The 21,098-nt window shown below is 40.9% G+C and overlaps 1 protein-coding gene across 1 annotated transcript in view; it reads right to left on the bottom strand.

Annotated features, from left to right (window-relative positions):
- Window positions 1-21,098, bottom strand: part of CACNG4 (calcium voltage-gated channel auxiliary subunit gamma 4) — a 129,640-nt gene that overhangs the window by 11,398 nt on the left and 97,144 nt on the right. Inside the window, exon 2 of the mRNA XM_044675160.1 lies at window positions 14,036-14,119. Within this exon, the coding sequence (XP_044531095.1) occupies window positions 14,036-14,119 (84 nt within the window). The remainder of the gene's footprint in view (window positions 1-14,035; window positions 14,120-21,098) is intronic.

The following is a 21,098-nucleotide window of genomic DNA, read 5'->3' as shown; positions in this document are numbered from 1 at the left end:
ACTAACTAGAGTGGTTTGACATTTCCTCTTCCAGCTCATTCTACAAATGAACTGAGGCAAGCGGGGGTTAAGTGACTTGCCCAGGGTCACATAGTAAGTCTCTGGGGCTGGAAGATAAGTCTTTCTGACTTTAAGCCTGACACTATCCATTGTATCACCTAGTTGCCCCTAGATGCCAATTTTGGATGGGGTGGCTAGATCCTAGTTACTTTCCTTACTGTGTAGTACCTCCCTGGTAAGCTATCAGCAGTCAGGCTCTGATTCCTTTAATAGCCCCATTTTAGGACTGAGAATTAGACTCAGAACTGTGACCCTTCTTTGCTCTTTGTTACAGTCGTCTTCTTTCCTTTGCCTCTCTCTCTTTCCTCCATCCCTCTCCTTCCTTCTCCTCCTTCTTCCCCATCTCCCACCCTGAGCATTCAGTAAAAACATAACAGATATTTTGGGTTTACAATGGTCACATTTAATGACTTAGAAGAGAAAGCATGAATTTGGAATAAAGACTAAAGTTTCCTTACTTTCAGAAGAGGCCCTGACCCCTGATCACACTGGCTTCAGGTTCCACTTTCTTCTTCTACAGGGAGGTATAGGGCTTTGGGCTTTACTTCTTGTGGAGACCCCAGTCAGCCACCCCTGGATATCATACTGGTTTTCTGTGTATGTTAACTGGCATCTAGAACATCTACAGCTTTCAGGTTATCTTCTGATGCAGTCCTGGATCTGATGTGGTATTTCTCTGATGTTTATTTTCAATTCTGTTAAATCTATTTCATCTTGTACTCCCCACCCCCCATTTTGTACTCTTCTTAATTTTCCTGAAGTGTACCTCAGAGGGCCTGGATTTGGCTGAAACTTTTGCTATAGGAGATCTACTATTGGCTTAACCTCAAATACTTAGAGATTTCCTCTTTGGTTGCCCCTGGGGAGGTGTCACACTTCTGCTAGCAAGGTAATAGGAGAAAAATGCCCCTAGGGCACCAGGCAGATGCTAGGGAGTGGGGAGGGAGCAGCAGTTCCAGCTTTGGGAGCTGTAGTTCAGAGCAGTAGAAAAAAAGGAGGGGGAGAAAGCAGAGGTTAAGTGGAAGCCCAAGGATGAAGCCCAGAGCTCTGCTGTTTCAGAGATATGCCAAAGCCGATCTCTCCTTCTCCAGAGGAAGAAATAACTAAGCTGACATCCTAAGACTCTTAGAAAAGAAGTGGGTGAGAAAGAAATGTTTGAGGGGAGGGACAATGTTATTGAAGGTTCACAGAAGATAACTGGGCTGGTTTGTATCCTTGTCGCTTTTGAAAGGCACTTTGGGGGAAAACCAGAAAGAAGTCAGTAGGACTAATGCCTTACTTCAGAGTTAGGAAAGGTTATTATTCAGTGAAAAGATGGACCAAGCTCTACGTTTCTGGGTAGAAAACGATATAACCCACTTCTCTCTGTCAGACTGGAAATGTGGCTAGGAGTAACTTCCAAATGCTACTTTTGGTACAGTGAAAGGAGTCCTGGATTTGAAACTGGAGAGGCCCAGAGTTTGAATTGCAGTTCTGCCATTTACTACCTCAAGTAACCCTGGCCAAATAATTTTAGTCCTTTGGACCTCAGCTGCTTCATTTCTAAAATGAAGAGGGTGGACTAGAAGGCTTCAAAGGCCCTTTTGAGGTAGGTGGCAAGCAAGGTATACCCAATCGATTCTCTCTTCCACATCCCTTTAAACCTAGGGTGCTGTCTAGGTGCATTTTTGAAGAAGTTATTTCACCTTCCTTCTTTCTGGCAAGCGCTTTCCCAGCATCACATGACCCTTGTGGGCCATGGCTTTCTTTTGAATGCTGCGGGAAGCCTGTGAGAGAAGCAAAGTCTGACCAAAAGTGGCTGTTCACTTCCAACTTGCAGACTGCTTCTGGCTCGTGATTTCCTTTGATTAAATAAAGAAAAGGAAGGTTTCTAGAAATATCTTGAGTTTGGATACTTTGGGTACTTTTCACCAGGCTTGTGATAGTCTAATTTGTTCCCCTACTTGGCACTATAAATGTCTCATCTCTGAAACAGAGGAATATTCTCTCTCTCTCTCTCTCTCTCTCTCTCTCTCTCTCTCTCTCTCTCTCTCTCTCTCTCTCTCTCACCTCTTCCCTCTCCATTCTCCCATTTCCCCCTTCCTCTTCTCCCTTTCCCCCCTTCCTCTTCCTCTTATTTTCCCTCTCACTTTCCTTCTCTCCTTTTCCCTCTCCTCTTCCTCTCCTCCAACTCCCACCTCCCTTAACCCTTTTCCTCTCTTCCTCTTTCTCCTTCCTTTATCCCTTCTCCTTCCCTCTGTCCTTCTTTCCCTCTCCCCCTCCCTGGCCCTTCCTTTCTTCTATCCCTCTCCTCAAACTATTTTTATGTATGAACATTTAGTAAAAATGCAACAGACATTTTGGGCTTATGTTGATCAACAGTTATGTAACATTTAATGACTTAGAAGAGAGAATATGTATGCACTTAGGATAAAGACTAAAGCTTTCTTGATCTCAGAGGAAAGCAGATAGTTTAGTTGATAACCCACAATTCAGCTGCCTCAGAGAGAAAAAAAGAAAAGGGGACAGGGGGAAATACATATCATCTCTCTTCTTGGTCCTTGTTCTATCAGGAACAAGTATAGCTTTTGCCCACATCATGGCTAATGCTCAGGGATCATCTTATTTTACTACTTGCACTGGTTTGACCTCTGCCATTAGTTCCCCATGTTTCTCTTACATTTATTAAATTCTTACTGTGCTCTGTACTGTGCTAAGCTCTTAGAAAACCCAAGGGCCCTATATGGAAATTGCCTTAGCGTTAAAGGCCTTTGGGCTCAAATCTCCAAGAGCTTGTTGAATACGGCTATATTTTATTTCCTCTCACTTTACAAAGGGGGCTGGATTTGTATTATGACTTCCATTTATATAGTGTTTTTAGAGTTCCCAAACTTTTATATACATCACCTCCTTTAATCCTTCCTATAACCTGGTGAGGTGAGTGATACAGCTGTTCTTATCTCCATTTTACATATGAAGAAGCTAAGAATGAGAAGTGAAGTCAGTGGTCCAGGGTCACATAGCTAGTAAATGTCTGAGGTAAGCCTCACTAGCAACCAGATAAGTGCTCTACCTATGCACTGTGAATGATTTTCATTTTTTTTTCCAGGCTCCACACCTGACTCCCTAGACTTTCTCTACTACAACCATCATGTCCTCATACAGATGTATTCGTCATCCATGCCTCTTTCTAGCTACCTTTTATATGTTATTTCCTCCATTAGAATGTAAGCCCTTTGAGGGAAAGGAACTGTCTTTCTTTTTGCTTGTATTTATATTCCCAGGCTTAGCTCTGGTGCTTGGCACAAAGCTTAATCTGGCTATAATAATAATAAAAATAGATAAATAATAATAATTAAGAAAGCTTGACACAAATACTTAATAAAGGCTTATTGACCTAATCAACTTGTCTATGCCATGCTATAAGAACTTCTCAAAAAAAAAAGCATTTTTATATCTGCTCCATATTTTGAGTCTCACAACCACCCTGTGAGGTAGACATTCAATGTATTATTCCTATTTTACAAATAGGGGAACTGAGGCTGAGGGAGATCCCATGATTAGCTATGAACAACTAGAAGCAGGAATCAGACTTAAGTTCTTATAATTATTCTTCAGTCTATCTGCTATTACAGAACCATTATCTAGAGGTTAGAATAATGTTCCTGAAGACTTTCATTTGCTTGCCAGGACATCTAATTTCAAAAGTGCATAGTTAAAATCAGCTCATCACTTGGGGATTTCTCTCATTTGGAATGTTACAAGAGGCAATAGGGTATGTGGAGTGGTTAAAAGAGTTCTTGACACGGCATCAAGAGACCTTGGTTCAAAACCTGTCCATGATACTTTATTAGCAGTGTGACACTGGGTAAGTTGCTTCATTTAACACATTCTAAGTTTGTGTCCTTATCCAAATGTAGCACAATTTAATTCACAACTCACAGGTTGTATTAGAGAAGAGGGGAAAACTATCCCAGATTCAAGTTACTGGGTGGCTTTATCCTCTAAACAAGCAGCCCCTATTCATTCACCTTAAATTCATTCTGTTGGTACAAACTAATTAACAAAAGTATTTACTAAAACAGAGTACCTGTGGTGAAGTGGCTAGAGTGCCAGGCCTGAAGTTAGGAAGATTCAGCTTCAATCTGGCCTCAGACACTTACCTTGGGCAAGTCACTTAACCCTGTTTGTCTTATCTGTAAAATGAACTGGAGAAGAAAAAGCAAACCACTCCAATATCTCTGCCAAGAAAACCCCAGATGGGTTTATGAAAAGTCAGACACTAACAACAGCAAATTTATTGAAACAGCATAGTAAGATTAATAGCAAGAAAATAGTACCACCAGAAACCTAAGGTGTACTCTCCCACAAACACACAGCATCAGTGGGAAGCACATACATAGTAGAAAGGTGCATATATAAGGGCATACATGTGGCCAAAGTCATCCACTATAGGTCCCCATGACTTATCTTGTGGTTTCCTCATTTTGATCCCCCCAGGATATGTGATGTCTCTTCTGAGCTCCTTGGTCTTGTTCCTCTTCAGAGTTTATCTGAATTCTCTGAGACTGTTCTATAAGTGGCTCTGCTGTAAGAGCCATTGTAGGTAGAGCAGAGGGAGAAATCTCTTTCCCTTCTCCTCTTCACAAAAAGATATGAAAGGGGAAAAAAAGATTCCCTGTCAAAAATAGAAATTGCCTTAGTATTAAGGGTCTTGGAAATCTTTTCTTCTATAGCTAGCTCTCTTCTTTACTGCCAGGGATGACTCTCTCCTCAGAGCTTGCTTGTACTTTTAAAAACCACCAGGGGCATGACTGAACCTTGATTAGCACCAAGTCAACAGGAAAGTCACATCTCCTAAAGGAGCAAATTTGTGTGAATGCTTCTTTATGCTTCCTTTACATTGACCCATCACAGGGTGAAAGGAATAAGCCCTTCAGAATTTGCAAGTATATCACTGGGGGTCTGAGCCATTCAAGGTTTTACTCCTTTTACAAGCTGTGAATGGAACCATTCAAATCTGATAGGAGTAAAACCCTAAACCTTCATTTTTCCCCCTGTTCCCACCTCCTTAGGGAGAAAGGGGCTCAGTTATTCAGGGGAAGTCAGATTAATCTCCTTTTCCACATTAAAGAAGACAATAATTTTTACACAGGCTATCCTCCTTACAGTGTGGTTGTGACGGAAGTGCTTTATAAACTTTTAAAGCAGAATATAAACACCAGCTATCATTATTGGCTTTACCCTAAAGTTTTGGCTGTGCAAATAGTAGCACAAATCAGATCAAAATAATCCATTAAATTGATTAGATTTACATATTGTAAAGCTGGGGGAGCACCATTAGACTGAGCTGAAGTCTGGGTACTCTCTGGGAGTTGGGAGACAGTCCCTGGATCCTAATGGCATTGATGGCTAGCCAGCTAATAGAGTGATGAAGCCAGCCTTGGAAAGAAATTCGGCCCTTCCCCTCCTGCAAATATCTCCTTTTGGAAAATAGGCCCTCTCATCTAACTTTGAATTCTTGCAAGAGCAACTGGAGATACAGAGGGAATTTTTCCATATGTACCATGAAATTTAAAAAAAAAAGGTTAATATGAAAATCTAGTAGTTTTTTGTTGGCCTCTTAAGTAGAAAGTAAAAATATAGGCATGTCTTACTTAATGCTATTAATTTTTTCTTTTTTTTAAAAAACCCCTTTCTTAGAATTGATATTTAGTATTGGTTCTAAGGCAGAAGAATAGTAAGGACTAGGCAATTGGGGTTAAATGACTTGCCTAGTAGAGTTTCACAGCTAGGAAATATCAGAGGCTGAATTTGAACCCAGGATCTCCCATCCCTAGCCCTGGTTCTCAATCCATTGAGCCATCTAGCTGTCCCTGCTATTAAGTATTTTTGTGAAAATAGGACATCAGGTGAAAGACTAAGGTCCATAGGAATACTATTGCTATACCTGGGAAGTTGGTAAGGCAATGTTATGAAAGGGCTTCTTGATGTTAGGCAAAGTTTAGTTAATGACTACTTGCAAAATGTTGTTCTACTGCTTTGCACAATGCCTGAGACAGAGAGTTTCAGGTGTTCCTGGTTCTTTGTGAACCCTATTTGGGGTTTTCTTAGGAAAGATGTTAGAATAGTTTGCCATTTCCTTTTCTAGCTCATTTTACAGAGGAGGAAACTGAGGCAGACAGGATTGAGTGACTTACCCAGGGTCACACGACTAGGAAGTATCTGAGGCTAAATTTGAACTCCTGAAGATGAGTCTTCCTGACCCCAAGCCTAGTGTTGTTTCCACTCTACCACCTAGCTGCTTTACTGGCACAGAGTAGGTACTTAATAATTCTTGTAGACTGACTGGTGAACATAATGCTATGGAGGGAGGGGTTGTTGCCTGGATTTACTGGATGAAATGAATACTAACCTTACACAATGTACCCACAAGCAATGACATTCAGTGTCTGGGTATGTATGGAATTGTAAGGATAGAATTGATATTTAATTAATTCCAATAGAACGCAACTTCAAGAATCCTTTACTTATGGACAGCTAATTAAGTGAGTCATAATTTTTCTTGAATGTGAAGAAACAGGGATACACAAGGAGATGAACTCTAAGTGACCTGGATTGAAGTCCTGGGAAACCTGCCAGGTACACACTCTCTTGCCCTAACTCCATTAGTTACTGAAAATATATCAGACCAATAAACCCTCATGGCCTTGTTCCTATAACCCTGGATAGCTCCTGAAAGAATTGTCAGATGGAAACTGGGAGATCATTTGGCCCAATCCCTTCATTTTTAAGAGGGGGAATCTAGAGATTGCTGTCAGATGAAGAGGTTGGCCCAGATAATCACTCATCCCTCAAATATGATGACTCCAGGATTCTGAGATTGGTAATGAAAAGAGAGAAGCAGGAACAACAACAAAAAAATGCAGTCTAACTCTAGTGGGTATCGTCCCAAGTGGGAATTCTTGTCTTTCTGAACTATAGATTATAGCCTTGGTTATATGGCAAACAAGCTTCCCCATTTCTACTTCCAAGAGATGGGGAAAAAAGCACTTCCCCTTGGGGAATTAGCTCTTACTAGCCAACATCAGGCAGACAAAGAGCTGAGGCGCTGAGGTAAATCTAATTCTTGACCCTCCTTCCTTTCTCCTTCCTTGCCCCCAAGTCTCTTTGATTGTTAATAAATCTCCCTTTCCTCCCAACAGGGACTACTTAAGGAGACTATCTTCATCCCAGATGAGCAGTAATTGCTAGATTGCTGTCACTGTCATTTTACTGGGGTTGGGGGGAGGAATCACTCCTGTAAGCCTTTTCTCTCCACCTCCCTTCCTCCATTATATTGGGACTCTCTGAGCTAGAGACTCAGCAATCTGCAGCCTTCTTCCTGAAGAAGGATCTCAGAGCTGTATCTCTCCACTTCACCAGAGGATAGATTTAACCTGATACAAAATGATGTAAAAAGGATGTAGCCTGAGTAAAGTGGTACTTCTCAAATCAGAGGCAAGGGGAGATCAAATTCTGTTTCACTGTTAAAAAAAGGAAAGACGATTGGATTCTGCAATGGTGGACCTTGCTTTAAAATATTCTGCAAGAGGGAGGGAAATAGAGCAAAAGGGACTCTTCTGAAAATAAGGGGGAAAGGAGAGGAAGCAAGGATAGATATGATCCAGGTTGAAAAAATAAAAAGTTTAGAGGCAGCAATAGGAGCTCACTTTAGAAAATGTGTTGGTGAATCTATGGCATGTGTGCTGGAGGGGGCTGCCCCCTTCCCCTTCTCCACATACACCTGAGGACATTTCTAATATCATTCACCCCTCTGTCCAGAAGTCCAATAGGAGCACTTCCTCCCTCTCCTTTCTGGGGTAAGCCAGAGGAATGGCTGGATCACATGCAGTATGAGGGTTGCAATTTGGGAATTTGGTTTCTAAAAGATTTGCCATCACTGACCCAGGGGAAGAGAAATAGATTGGTTGAAATATTGGCCAGTATTTCTCTACAGCCAACTCACAAAGTCAAGCTAGATAGAGCATTCAGAGCCTCAGAACATTAGAGTGCTGGTTGCCCTTTTCTCCAGCTAGGTAGGTATTCATGATGACTGGGGTTGGAGGGTAGGATAGGGTGGACATGGAAGAATGGTGACTGGTAGAATGGCTTTGGAATCCCTGAGAACCTGAAGTAAGCTCTTTGGGGCATGAGGACTGGAGGGATATGACTCATCTTTTCCCTGGTCTCTTGGACCCTCCATAAATGTTTATTGGTGACAATGAGAGGGATGGAAGAGAGGAAAGAGACTGAGCCAGAGGTTGGAAGGCTGACCTGATAATTAGAGATTGGCTGCCTGGTTGGGGCTGTCCTGTCCCAGGGCTCCAAGGGAACAACACCAACATTCTATATCTCTAGATGATTCATTGCAAAAAAATCCATTTTTTCCCTTTTTGGAAAAATTACCTCTAAGCAGGTGCAGAGTGAATTACTTTTGCTCAAAAGGGCCTGGTATTGATTCTCCATAAATGAGGCTGAATCTACTCTACCCTGAGGTATGCCGCTGAGAGAGACTGCATGTGTCTGGACATTTTGCTATCTTCACAGCAAATCGACTTTTAGATGTTACTGTCCTTTCCTTAATTTCTAGACTCTTTGCTGGTGTACTCCCTCCCCTCCAGAGCCTTATAGTCTCCCCCTTTAGCCTTCTAAAGCTCTATTTTAATGACAAAGGATAAGGTAGAGAAGGGGAATCAAAGGCTGTGTTTAGACCTTGGATCAGAGGTCCACAGGCTACAGAAAAATGAGGGTATACTATGGGTCCATGCTTTGGGGGAATGAGTACCAAACTATCCCAGCAACCAAATAGTGAGGCAGAGACTCTGTGATGCAGTTAGTGGGACAGAAGGAGCCAACACACTCAGGTGATGCTTTGAAAATAGTAAACTTTCAAGAGTTTAGAACTATTGGTGCAAAAAAAATCCTCCCTACCTTCCATGGGTAAGACTAAATCTCCATTGCCCATTTGTCATTCAGTTTGTCAATAAACATTTATAAGGTGACTTTTATGTGCCAGTCAATAATGCTAAGTGCTGAGGATACACACTGTACTCTCCAAAGTTACCAATGTTGCCAAATCCAAGTGCCTTTTCTCAGTACTCATTCTCCTAGAATAATTAATATCTGGCCTTCTTCAAAGTCTTTGACATAGTTGATCCCTCCTGTTAGATACTCACTTTTCTCTAGATTCTTGGAACACTCTCTTGATTTTCCTCCTACCTATCTGACCACTCTTTCTCAATGTCCTTTGCTGGAATCTTCTCTAGATCATGCCTTAAATTTTTTTGTTTAATAATTAAATTTATTTATTTAATTAGTTTTGAATATTTTTCCATGTTTACATGATTCATATTCTTTCCCTCCCCTCCTCTCTCCCCTTCCATAGCCATTGAGCAATTCAACTTGCTTTTACATGTATCATTCATCAAGACCTATTTCCATATTATTAATATTTGCAATAGAGTGATCATTTAGAGTCTACATCCCCATTCATGTTCCCATCGAACCATGTGATCAAGGATGTATTTTTCTTTTTTTTTTTTCTTTAAAAAAATTTTTTTTTAAACCCTTAACTTCTGTGCATTGGCTCATAGGTGGAAGAGTGGTAAGGGTGGGCAATGGGGGTCAAGTGACTTGCCCAGGGTCACACAGCTGAGAAGTGTCTGAGGCCGGATTTGAACCTAGGACCTCCCGTCTCTAGGCCTGGCTCTCAATCCACTGAGCTACCCAGCTGCCCCCAAGGAGGTATTTTTCTTGTGTTTCTACTCCCACAGTTCTTTCTCTGGATGTGGATAGTGTTCTTTCTCATAAGTCCCTCAGAATTGTTCTGGATCATTGAATTGCTGCTAGTAGAGAAATCCATTACATTCAATTGTGTCATAGTGTATCAGTCTCTGTGTACAATGTTCTTCTGGTTCTGTTCCTTTCACTCTGTATCAATTCCTGGAGGTCATTTCAGTTCACATGGAATTCCCCCAGTTTGTTATTTCTTTTAGCACAATAATATTCCATCACCAATAGAACCCACAATTTGTTCAGCCATTCCCCAATTGATGGACACCCCTCATTTTCTAATTTTTGGCTATCACAAAGAGCACGGCTATAATAGATCATGCCTTTTAAATGTAGGTGTTCTACAGAGTTATGTCCCTCTTCTCCCTCTATACTACTTAACTTGAATTTAATTACCATCTCTATGCTAATGATTTTCAAATCTACCAATCCTGCCCTAGTCTCTCTGCTGATAATGAATCTCAAATCTCCAACTGCCTTTCAGATATCTTGAATGAATGTCTAATTAACATCTTTAACTAAACATATCTAAAACTGAATTCATTATCTTTTCCCCTAATCCTTCTCCATCTCCTACCTTCCCTATCACTACAGAGAGCAACATCTGCTCATGGGCAGCTAGGTAGCCACAATGGATAAGAGTGCTAGGCTTAGAGTTGGGAAGACTCATCTTCATGAGTTCAAATATGGCTATTAACCATGTATGCCTCAGTTTCCTCATCTGTAAGATGAGCTGGAGAAGGAAATGGCAAGCAACTTCAGTATCTTTGCCAAGAAAATCTCAAATGAGGTCATAAAGAATTGGATGACATGACATAAACACCACCATTATCAACTCAGTCCCTCAGGCTCACACCACCATTCTAATCTCAGTCCCTTAGGCTCACAGCCTAGGAGTCAGCCTGGACTCATCCAATCTGTTGCCAGTAACATCACTTGAATATGCCTGATTCTCTCCTCCAACACAGACACCATTCTAATGCAGATTCTCATCACCTTATGCCTGGACTGCTGCAATAGCCTGCTGGTGGGTCTGCCTGGCTCAAGTCTCTCCCTATCCCTATCCATTCTCCAGTTAATCACTAAAGTGATTTCCCCAAAATTCAGTTCCAACCACATCACCCAGAGGACTCCAGTGGTTTTCTATTGCCCCAGGATCAAAAAGAGGTGTCCACAGCCTTCCTACCTTTTCAGTTTCCCTTCACCTTACTCCCTTCCAGCTCTTAAGGGCAGGGACTGTCTTTTGCCTCTTTGTATCCTCTGCACTTAGCAAGGTGCCTGGTCCAGAGTAGATGCTTAATTAATATTGATTGATTGATGATTGATACAAAGAAATATATAAGATAGTCTCTGCTCTTGAGGAGCTCACAGTCTAAGGGGGAGACAACAGGCCAACAACTGCTTTCAAACAAGCTCTATACAAGATAAATTAGAAATAATCAACAAAGGGAAGGCAGTAGAATTAAAAGGAGTTGGGAAAAGCTATGTGGAAGATGGTTGTTGAGGGAAGAGTCTTGAGGCCAGATACTAATTAAACTAAGAGCCCAACAAAAGAGAGTCTTAACTAAAGAAGTAGTTTTGAGTGACAAGAAGAGGACAAAAATGAGAGATATAGAGGTAGAATGGAGAAGACTGCAACTGATTGTTTATCTATGAAAGAGAAGCAAAGGATTAATGTCTTTACATGATGGGGGCGAATGTTCTCACATCTAGGTCCCATGGGTGTCTGAATTGTTGGCTTCTGTTTATGTAATGTAATGGGTTGACTAGGGTTGAGAAGGGAAGAATGTCCCTCATGTTTTGATCACTTTGCTGTCTTATTTAGTTCCTTATTATCTCTAGGACCAAATGCAAACTCCTTTGTTTGACATTTAGAGGCTTTTATGACCTGGCTCAAATCTACTGTTTCAACTTTATTGCTCTCTATTCAAATTTATTGTTCAGTTGGGTACAACTCTTTGTGGCTCTGTGGAACATACAATGCATGGGCTTAGTTTCTTTTTTTTTTTAAACCCTTTTTTTTAAAACCCTTACCTTCCATCTTAGAATCAATACTGTATATTGGTTCCAAAGCAGAAAAGTGGTAAGGGCTAGATGATGGGGGTTAAGTGACTTGTCCAGGGTCACACAACTAGGAAGTGTCTGAGGCCAGATCTGAACCCAGGACTGGCTCTCAATCCACCGAGTCACCCAGCTAGTCCCTCTGTGCTTGTTTTTTTGTTTTATAAGCATAATGGAGTAGTTTGCCATTTCCTTCTCCAGTGGATTAAAGCAAATAGGTTATTTATTTACAATATTATATATTGTGGTGAGTGATGAGGCCATATTTGAACTCAGGACTTCCTGAGTCTCTCCACTAAGCCACCTGGTGGCCTACTTCCCTTTCAATACCATTGATAATCTCTTTCAATACTTCTGCTAAAATGAAATCTATATGGACCAACAGCATACAGGGTTAACTTAAGTTTTATATTATAATTGACTTTTAGAGTGTAGGTGGTCAAGAATGTAAAATGTGAACTTTGAAGATTCAGAAATAAGCTTTGGAATGGATCCACAGTAACCTTATGGGAGAGGAGGCAAGAAGGGAGTCTTACTATTGGTAGTTCCTAGCAAAGAACCACAGGCACAGTCTGTTCTATTGTGGCTTTGGGGGATCCTACATCTCACTCTTGATTATGGTGGAGGCAATGGTGGAGTTAGTTTCATTTCTCTCTCAGTTGTACGACAGAGAAGCTGAGGACCATAGGGCCACTGGATGTCCTTAGAACTGAAGCCACTTTGATTCAGAGACAATGGGAGGAGGAAGGGTAGTGACAGCCTTCTTGCCTTTACCCACCATCATGGCTGCTATGGGTAATTTATACTTACCAGCAAGCACTGATCTCTAATGCCTCTCTATTCCTCTCTATGTATGAGTTATTTCTCCTGGCTAGTCTGTGAGTTCCTCGAAGGCAGGGCTTTCTCCCACCTTCTTTTTTGTTTTAGAACACACTAGTACTTAGACCAATGAGTGATAGCTTTTAAAAAACCTTTAACTTCTGTTTTATAATGGATGCTAAGTGGAGCAGGTAGGTGGGTCAGTGGATTGAGGGCTAGTCTTAGAGATGAGAGATCCTGGATGCAAATCTGGCCTGATACTTCCTAGCTGTGTGTAAGTCACCTAATCCCTATTGCCTTGCCCTTATGCTCTTCTGCACACAGTATTGATTCCTAGATGGAAGGTAAGGGTTTAAAAAAAAAAGAATAAATATGGATTCTGAAGCAGAAGAGCAATTAGGGCTAGGCAATGGGGATTAAGTGACTTGTCTAGGGTCATACAGCTCGGAAGTGTTTAAGGCCAGATTGGAACCATAGTCCTCCCCATTCCAGGTCTGGCCCTGCTGCCTAGCTGCCTTAATGAGTGGTAGATATGCTGTTGTTGTTCAATAATTTAGTCGTGTCTGACTCTTTGTGACCCTCTAAACCAGTGATGGGCAAACTATGGCCCATGGGCCAGATGTAGCCCCCTGAAATATTCTATCTGGCCATGCGACATTATTCCTAATCTGATGAATACATTGAGTAGGATACAATACAATGAAACCTCGAAAGAGTTGCCTTAGAAACTTCTGGAACATTCTAAATGCATTATGATACTATGATCTCTCATTTTACAAATAAGAAAATAGAACACATTACAAAAAAGAAAAACAGAAACTTGGAAAGATTAATCAACTTGTCCAAGGCTATATGGCTGCTAAGTGGGGAAAGTGGAATTCAAATCCACTCTCTAAATCCATTCAAACCCACAGTGCTCTTTCCCACCTTCTTCCTTAACTCCCAGAAGAAGAGTGAGGGTCCATTTTGTTGTTCTTATTATTGAATCATTTTTCAGTCATATACTGATCCCATTTGGGGTTTTCTTGCTAAATTAAATATACATCAATGGCCTGCCATTTCCTTCTCCATCTCATTTTACAGATGAGAAAACTGACAAATAGGGTTAAGTGTAAATGTATGGGAGTGTTAGAATTTTGTCTCTTTATCTCTATTGCTTGGCTGGGACTTTATAAACACTTGTTTAATTGAAATGAATCAAAAAGTTGGTCAATCTTTCCTCCAAACTGCCTCTTCCCACTTCCTTCTGCCCCTCCCTAATAGAATTGGTTTTTATACTTACGAAGAAGATATTCTGAGCTGTCGTGGTCATAATCATTGTCTTCTGGGAAGTGGTTGATCCGGAAACAATGACCTTTATAGATCCCTAAAAAGAACAGAAAGAGATCATTATAATGCACTGGAGAATGAATGCCTCAATAATTTTGTGTGTGTGTTTTAAGGAAAACTTGTTCCAGATAATTACAGATGCACTTTGCTCACAATAAAAATGTCTAGCATTTACTCCCCTGGTTCAGATCCCATGAGATTATTGATCAGAGATATAGTGTTGACTCACAATTATCCATATAAATCAGGGATGATGAGAATGGGGGTGGTAATGGTGGTGATGCATGATTAATCAATTCCCATACCACATTTTAGGCCTGTCCCTAAATACCATCCCTGCATAGAGAGATTTTAAGTCTTGCTCCACCCCCACCCTTGTCCTCCTCTTTTGGGAGGAAAACAGTGAGACCCTGAAGAGGAGAAAAGGAGGGAGAAGGAGAAGCTATAGTCTGGATAGTCCATAGAACAGAAAACTAGCTCCTGAGTAAATAAGAACAGACCATCCTTATATAGAATTTCTCCCAGAGCCTTAGAGCTAGACAGGTGATGGTCATTTGTCTGGATCGTTTTTGCTTGTTTGTTTTTCATTTGGTTTCAGAGAGAACAGAATTCCCTTCTCTCCCCTGGAGACGAGATTTTGGCCTTGAAGATAGTAGTGGGGGAATAGCCAGGGTTCAAGACAGGACCCTTCCAGGGGTCCTTACGCTGAACTTTTCCAGTCCAGGATGGATCTCTCTACTCCTACTGACTAGTTGAAAAGAAGCCTTAAGCATCCAGAGGCACTGCTAAGCATATAATAAGAAGTAATATATTCAAGTGTTTTGAAAACATTAAAACACCACATAAATATCAACTATTATTATATCTAGCAGAAAGGGGTTCAGTGACTGTTGGCACATGAAGCAGCAGGTATCTGCTGGTAAGACTAATTTGAGATTTCCCCAGAGTTCTCTGGGGAGTAGAAGTCTACTTTTCTCTTAATTTCCTCTGTCTATGTCTCATTTTTGCCCACCCCAATAGAGAATGGAGTAGAGAGGAGGAGAAAGTCCTCTCTTAGTGGCAGTCTGAGCAGCTGGCATTAGCAACTGTTATCTCTTTAAGCAGTATTTGGGATTTTATTGTTATATGTTTGAAATTATAATTAAACCAGATAGCTATTGAATCTTTGCCAATTTTGCTTATTTGAAATGAATGTGGGAAGACTGGAAGGAGGGAAGACAAACTTGAAAGAACAAGAGATCGAAATTATTGAGCTTTTATAAAGTCAATTTAGATTTTGCTAGTGCAGGTCTACTTGATTTTGGATCTGCAGCACTGTCTCCAGTACTAATTCAGTGTGTATCCCATGTAACTCAGTCCCTAGAGGTGCTTAATACATGCTTGCTGAATTATGTGGAATTAATACCAGAAAACACTACATTTTGCACAGTTCATACCCCCATTCCCACCCTGGCCTCAATTTCTAGGCTGGAGCTCTACCTCTGAGATGAATGAAGGGTGAAGATGTTTTTTGCATTTGCAGCAACACTTTACATTCATGAATACATCTTTGTAAAAATCTAACTAGCTCACTGAGCACCTTGGCCACCTCACTTTCCCAGCAAGAAGCAACATGGGCCAGACAAATGAATGGTCTCAACAATATTCTCTCCCCTTCTTGCTACAAGTAATACTTGCTTAGGTCTACTGGAGGCTGAGGGCAACCCATTTTCAATAGCTTCTGTAAGACAGCCAATATTGACCTTAACCAGCTAGCAATCCATCTAGCCACAGTGATGACCTCAATATAGGCCAGGTGAGATCTTTAATACAATCTAATCTCTCTCTGCACAGCTCCAAGAAGCATTCAGAGTTTACTGTAATTGGGAGAGGCAGTTAATGGGCACATCTCTCTTTCCACCCTGATTTCCCAATTATCAGGTTTCAGCTGACTTCACCGGTCTTATTCCCTTTTGTTCAGGAGGCATAGGCCTTCACAAATTCCAAGTGACTCCCAAAATCACTTGATGGGCACAGAGTTGAAATGTTTGAAATCATCCACATTTTGTATATGGCCTCTAGCCACCAGTTATCTTAAAATCTGTGTTGGTAAGGGATATTGTCAGCTTCAGTGGAAAGGTGAACACAACAGTTGGAAGAGACCACAAGAGAGGTCTTCTTGCTTTCCAGTCCTGAGAATTTTTCTTTGCATTTGTTATTCTGTGTCTTTTCATGGGCTATATGGCTCCTATGCTTTCAATATAATCTTTCTTCACTTCTGCCTTTTGGAATCTAGTTTCTTTTAAAACTCAGCTCAAAAGGCTATGATCTATGTGGATCAAAAGATTTTGGTCTATGAATGTGATGGAATATTGAAATGATGAATATATAGAAGTATAGAAAGCCACATATGAACCAATATAAAGTAAATTTAGGAGAATTGGGAAAACAATACACAAAATGACTACAACAATGTAAATGGAAAGAAGAGCAACAAAGCAATCAGAACTGAATGCTGTTAAGTTATAATGAATGAACTTGAGCCTTAAGAAGAAATAGAGGTATGGGCTTCTCTACCTCTCTTGTAGAAGGTGGGAGACCATGGGTACTGAATATAATATAAGACTTTGTTGATATTGGCTAGTTTTGCTGAACTGAATTTCCCTTCTCTTTATTATTCTTAGTTATAAGGGGCTGCTCTTTGGAAGAGGAAGAAGGGAAAGATAGTTTGGGAAATGTAGGTAATTGGTGTCCCTGCATGTCCTTCTCCTCTTGGTTGGAGACCCTGGCTGGTCAGAGAAAAAAAGCACCAGGAGATATCCATCAGAATGGTGGGGATGGAAACTTCTACTGCCCATGCCTGTCCCCTACCAAATCCTGCTTTGTCCTACAATGAGTAGAGTCATTACCTTCCCCTAAGTCCTGTTCTCCTCCCTCTTTGTGTGAGGAAATTCATGAGTGACAAAACTCCTGACACATACAGACTGATACATTCTCTTCTAGAGTTGTCTAGAGACCTAAGACATTCAACGTTTTTGTCTAGGGTCATATAGCCAGTATGAGTCAGAGAGAGACCTTTAAATAATGTCTTCCTAGCTTCAAGGACAATTTTCTGTCTACTATGTAACACTGTGACTCAAAAGCAACATGATACAGTAAATAGAGAACACTTGACTTGGGAGTTAAGCAGATTTGAGTTTAATTCAGAATGGGTAAATATAAAGAAGGAAACTATAAGTAAATTAAGTGAACATAGAATAATATAGCTGTCAGATCTATGGGAAAGGAAAGAATTTAAGACCAAACAAGAGATAGGGAATATCACAAAATGTAAAATAAATAATTTTGATTACATTAAATTAAAAAGTTTCTGTACAAAAAACCCAATGCAACCAAAATTAGAAGGGAATCAAGAAATTGGGAAAAAAGCTTTATAACAAAAACCTCTGGCAAAGGTCTAATTACTCAAATTTATAAGGAGCTAAATCAGTTGTACAAAAATCAAGCCATTCCCCAATTGATAAATGGGCAAGGGACATGGGTAGTTTTCAGATAAAGAAATCAAAACTATCAATAAGCACATGAAAAAGTGTTCTAAATCTCTTATAATTAGAGAAATGCAAATCAAAACAACTCTGAGGTATCACCTCACACCTAGCAAATTGGTTAAAATGATAGCAGGGGACAGTAATGAATGTTGGAGGGGATGTGGCAAAATTGGGACATTAATGCACTGCTGGTGGAGTTGTGAACTGATCCAGCCATTCTGGATGGCAATTTGGAACTATGCCCAAAGAGCAATAAAAGAATGCCTGCCCTTTGATCCAGCCATACCATTGCTGGGTTTGTACTCCAAAGAGATCATAAGGAAAAATACTTGTACAAAAATTTTTATAGCTGCACTCTTTGTGGTGGCAAAAAATTGGAAAATGAAGGGTTGTCCCTCAACTGGGGAATGGCTGAACAAATTGTGAATTCTATTGGAGTTGGAATACTATTGTGCTAAAAGGAATAATGAACTGGAGGAATCCCATGAGAACTGGAACAACCTCCAGGAATTGATGCAGAACGAAAGGAGCAGAACCAGGAGAACATTGTACACAGAGAATGATAAACTGTGGCACATTAATGTAATGTGTAATATAGGATTATTAACATTGCCATGTTGGCTTGGGGCAACCTGTCAATTGCCCTGGTTGGAATGTTGACTGTGGCATGAGCCACAGGGCAAGCACCAACTGCCAGTTGGGCCAAGAGTATATAAAGCCCTGGAGACTCAGGACTGGGTTCTCTTCTTTCCTGACTTCTCCCCTGACTTCTTGCTTACCCCATACCTCTTGGGGCCCTGGGAGGTGGGAGTGGGAATGTGGGTACTTGTAGGCCTAGGATATGGTTAAACCAATTCAGCAGAACAAGCAGAACATATCAGCACTACTGGCAAACTTTTGGTCAAAGATCAACTTTATTTACTATCCAGAGACCACCTCATTCTGACCCAGGGCTGCCTGCCCTGGGTCAGCAGAAGAGCATCCAGACAAGACCTATTAGCAACCTGAGTCAAATAAATCTTTCGCCCTTAGTTCTCAGTATTTCCTAACCCTCTTTCCACTGCCTTGTTCCCATTACTCCAGTTATCAATAAAACCCCTTAGCCTTAACCTGAGAACTTTATGGTTTCTCCCTATCATCTAAGGCCAAGTAGGGAGAGCCAACAGGAAAGGTTCTGATTGGTTTCAGTAGGTATAAACTCTATTGCTGAAGGGCAGGAAATTCAATATTCACTTCCTGTCAACCTATGATACACCAATAAGAAGCTACTTCCTCAACAGGAAAGAGGCTGGAAATCTGACATCTTAAAGGACCCTGGTTCTAGCAGTGAGAGTTCACTTGACATTCAGTTAACCTGGGTTAGATCCTTGATACATTTAAAACTAGTTTCAAGCTCAGCTGGGGTACAGCTCACTCCAACCTTTTACAACTAGCACCATCCTCCTTCTAGTTTCATTACTAGCATAAGGCCCTTTGGCCCACTCATTACAAATGGACTTCTCTACTAGCAGCAATGCAATGATCCAGGACAATTCTGAGGGACTTATGAGAAAGAAAGCTATCCACATCCAGAGAAAGAACTGTGGGATCAGAAACACAGAAGAAAAACATTTACTTGATTACATGGTTCGATGGGTATATGATTGGGAATGTTGACTTGACACTCTATTGCAAATTTTAATAATATGGAAATAGGTCTTGATCAATGATACATGTAAAAGCAAGTTGAATTGCTCATTGGCTATGGAAGGGGAGAGAGGAGGGGAGGGAAAGAACATGAATCATGTAACCATGGAAAAATATTCTAAATGAATCAATTAAATCAATAAATAAAAAATAAAAATTAAATTAAAATTAAAATTAAAAAATCTGAGTTCAAATCCTTTGACACTAGCTATGTAACTATGGGTAAGTCACTTTTCTGAGTTTCAGCTGTCTCATCTTTCAGATGGGGACAATTGTATTTATTATTATTATATTTTTATTATACTTGTAATGGCTACCTCACAGGGTTGCTGTGAGGTTCAAATGAGACAATATATATAAAACACTTTGGAACTTTGTCAATATATAAATTCTTCTTCTTCCTCTTCCTTCTTTCTCTTCCTCTTCTCTTTCTCCTCTTCCCTTTTCTTCTTTATTATTATCTGTAGCATCTGGGCTAAGTGGCCCAAGTAATCAGTAAGTATCAATAACAAGAATCTCAGGGAAAGGTTCCGGGTTAAGATGGCGGCAGAGTAAGAAGCAGCTCTTAACCTCTCCTGACCAAAACACACAAAACTCCTCAAAAGGACATAAAAACAAGTCCAGACGAACGGAGGAACCCCACAACAGGGCACAGCGTGGAAGGTACGTGGAATCAAGGCATTTCCATGCTATAAAGGGGTGAAACAGCTCTCACTAAATCGCGGGCTGAGCAACCACCCCACCCCCACCCCCTCCACACACAACACCTGTAGCACTGAGGCCAGCTAAAAAGAAACAGAGCAAGTTTGGGGCCCATCGAGTCATTGGCAGCTCCGGGGCCTGTTCCTGAGAGCAGCAAGATTTGGGACCCCAAAAAGCCAAAGAACGCACCCAAAATCTGAGCGCGGGCTTAGGACGCAGAGCGCGGGAGCAGAGCTCAGGCGGGCTCAGAGCTCAGGTTCCGAGGAGGCGTGGGTGGAGGCAGGCGGGTGTACGACTGTGGAAGCAGCGCCCTGAGACTTGTAAAAAAACCTCCAGCAGAGGAGCAAGCAAGGGGATCCACCAGGGGGCTTGACCGTGGACAGACCCTGAGCGCAAGGATAAACCTGAGAAGCTGCTGGGCTAACGATGGCTACCCAGTCTCAGGAAGTTCAGAAGAGAAAGATTAACAACAAGAAAAAGAAGTCTATAACACTCGACAACTTTTACACAGAAAATCCAGACAACCGAGCAAACAGAGGAGGAGAACAAACAAGCATCTGGACCCTCCTCAAATAAGGAAAACTCCTCACGAGCTATAGAAGAGTTCAAAACTGAGATTTTGAGGAAAATGGAAGAGATCTGGCAAGAAAATAACAGTTTAAAAGGTAGAATCTTGCAACTGGAAAGTGAGGCTCAGAAACCAAATGAACTGATAAGCAAATTGAACACCAGAAATGACCAGATTGAAAAGGAATACCAGAAGCTTATAGCCGAAAACCAGAAGATTATGGCCGAAAACCAAAAGATCATAGCCAAAAACCGAAAGATTATAGCTGAAAACCAGTCCCTAAAGGCTAGAATTGAGCAGCTAGAAGCTAATGATCTCTCAAGACAACAAGAACAAATAAAACAAAGTCAAAAGACTGAAAAAATAGAAGGAAACATAAAATATCTCAATGAGAGAGTGACAGACCAAGAAAACCGGTCTAGAAGAGACAATTTGAGAATAATTGGTCTTCCAGAAAAACCAGAAATTAATAGAAACCTGGACTCCATACTAACAGAAATAATTCAGCAAAATTGCCCTGAAGTCCTACAACA

The sequence above is a fragment of the Gracilinanus agilis genome, chromosome 4 (assembly GCF_016433145.1).
Source record: "Gracilinanus agilis isolate LMUSP501 chromosome 4, AgileGrace, whole genome shotgun sequence".
Taxonomy (NCBI): domain Eukaryota; kingdom Metazoa; phylum Chordata; class Mammalia; order Didelphimorphia; family Didelphidae; genus Gracilinanus; species Gracilinanus agilis.
This window is presented reverse-complemented; position numbering and strand designations above follow the sequence as displayed.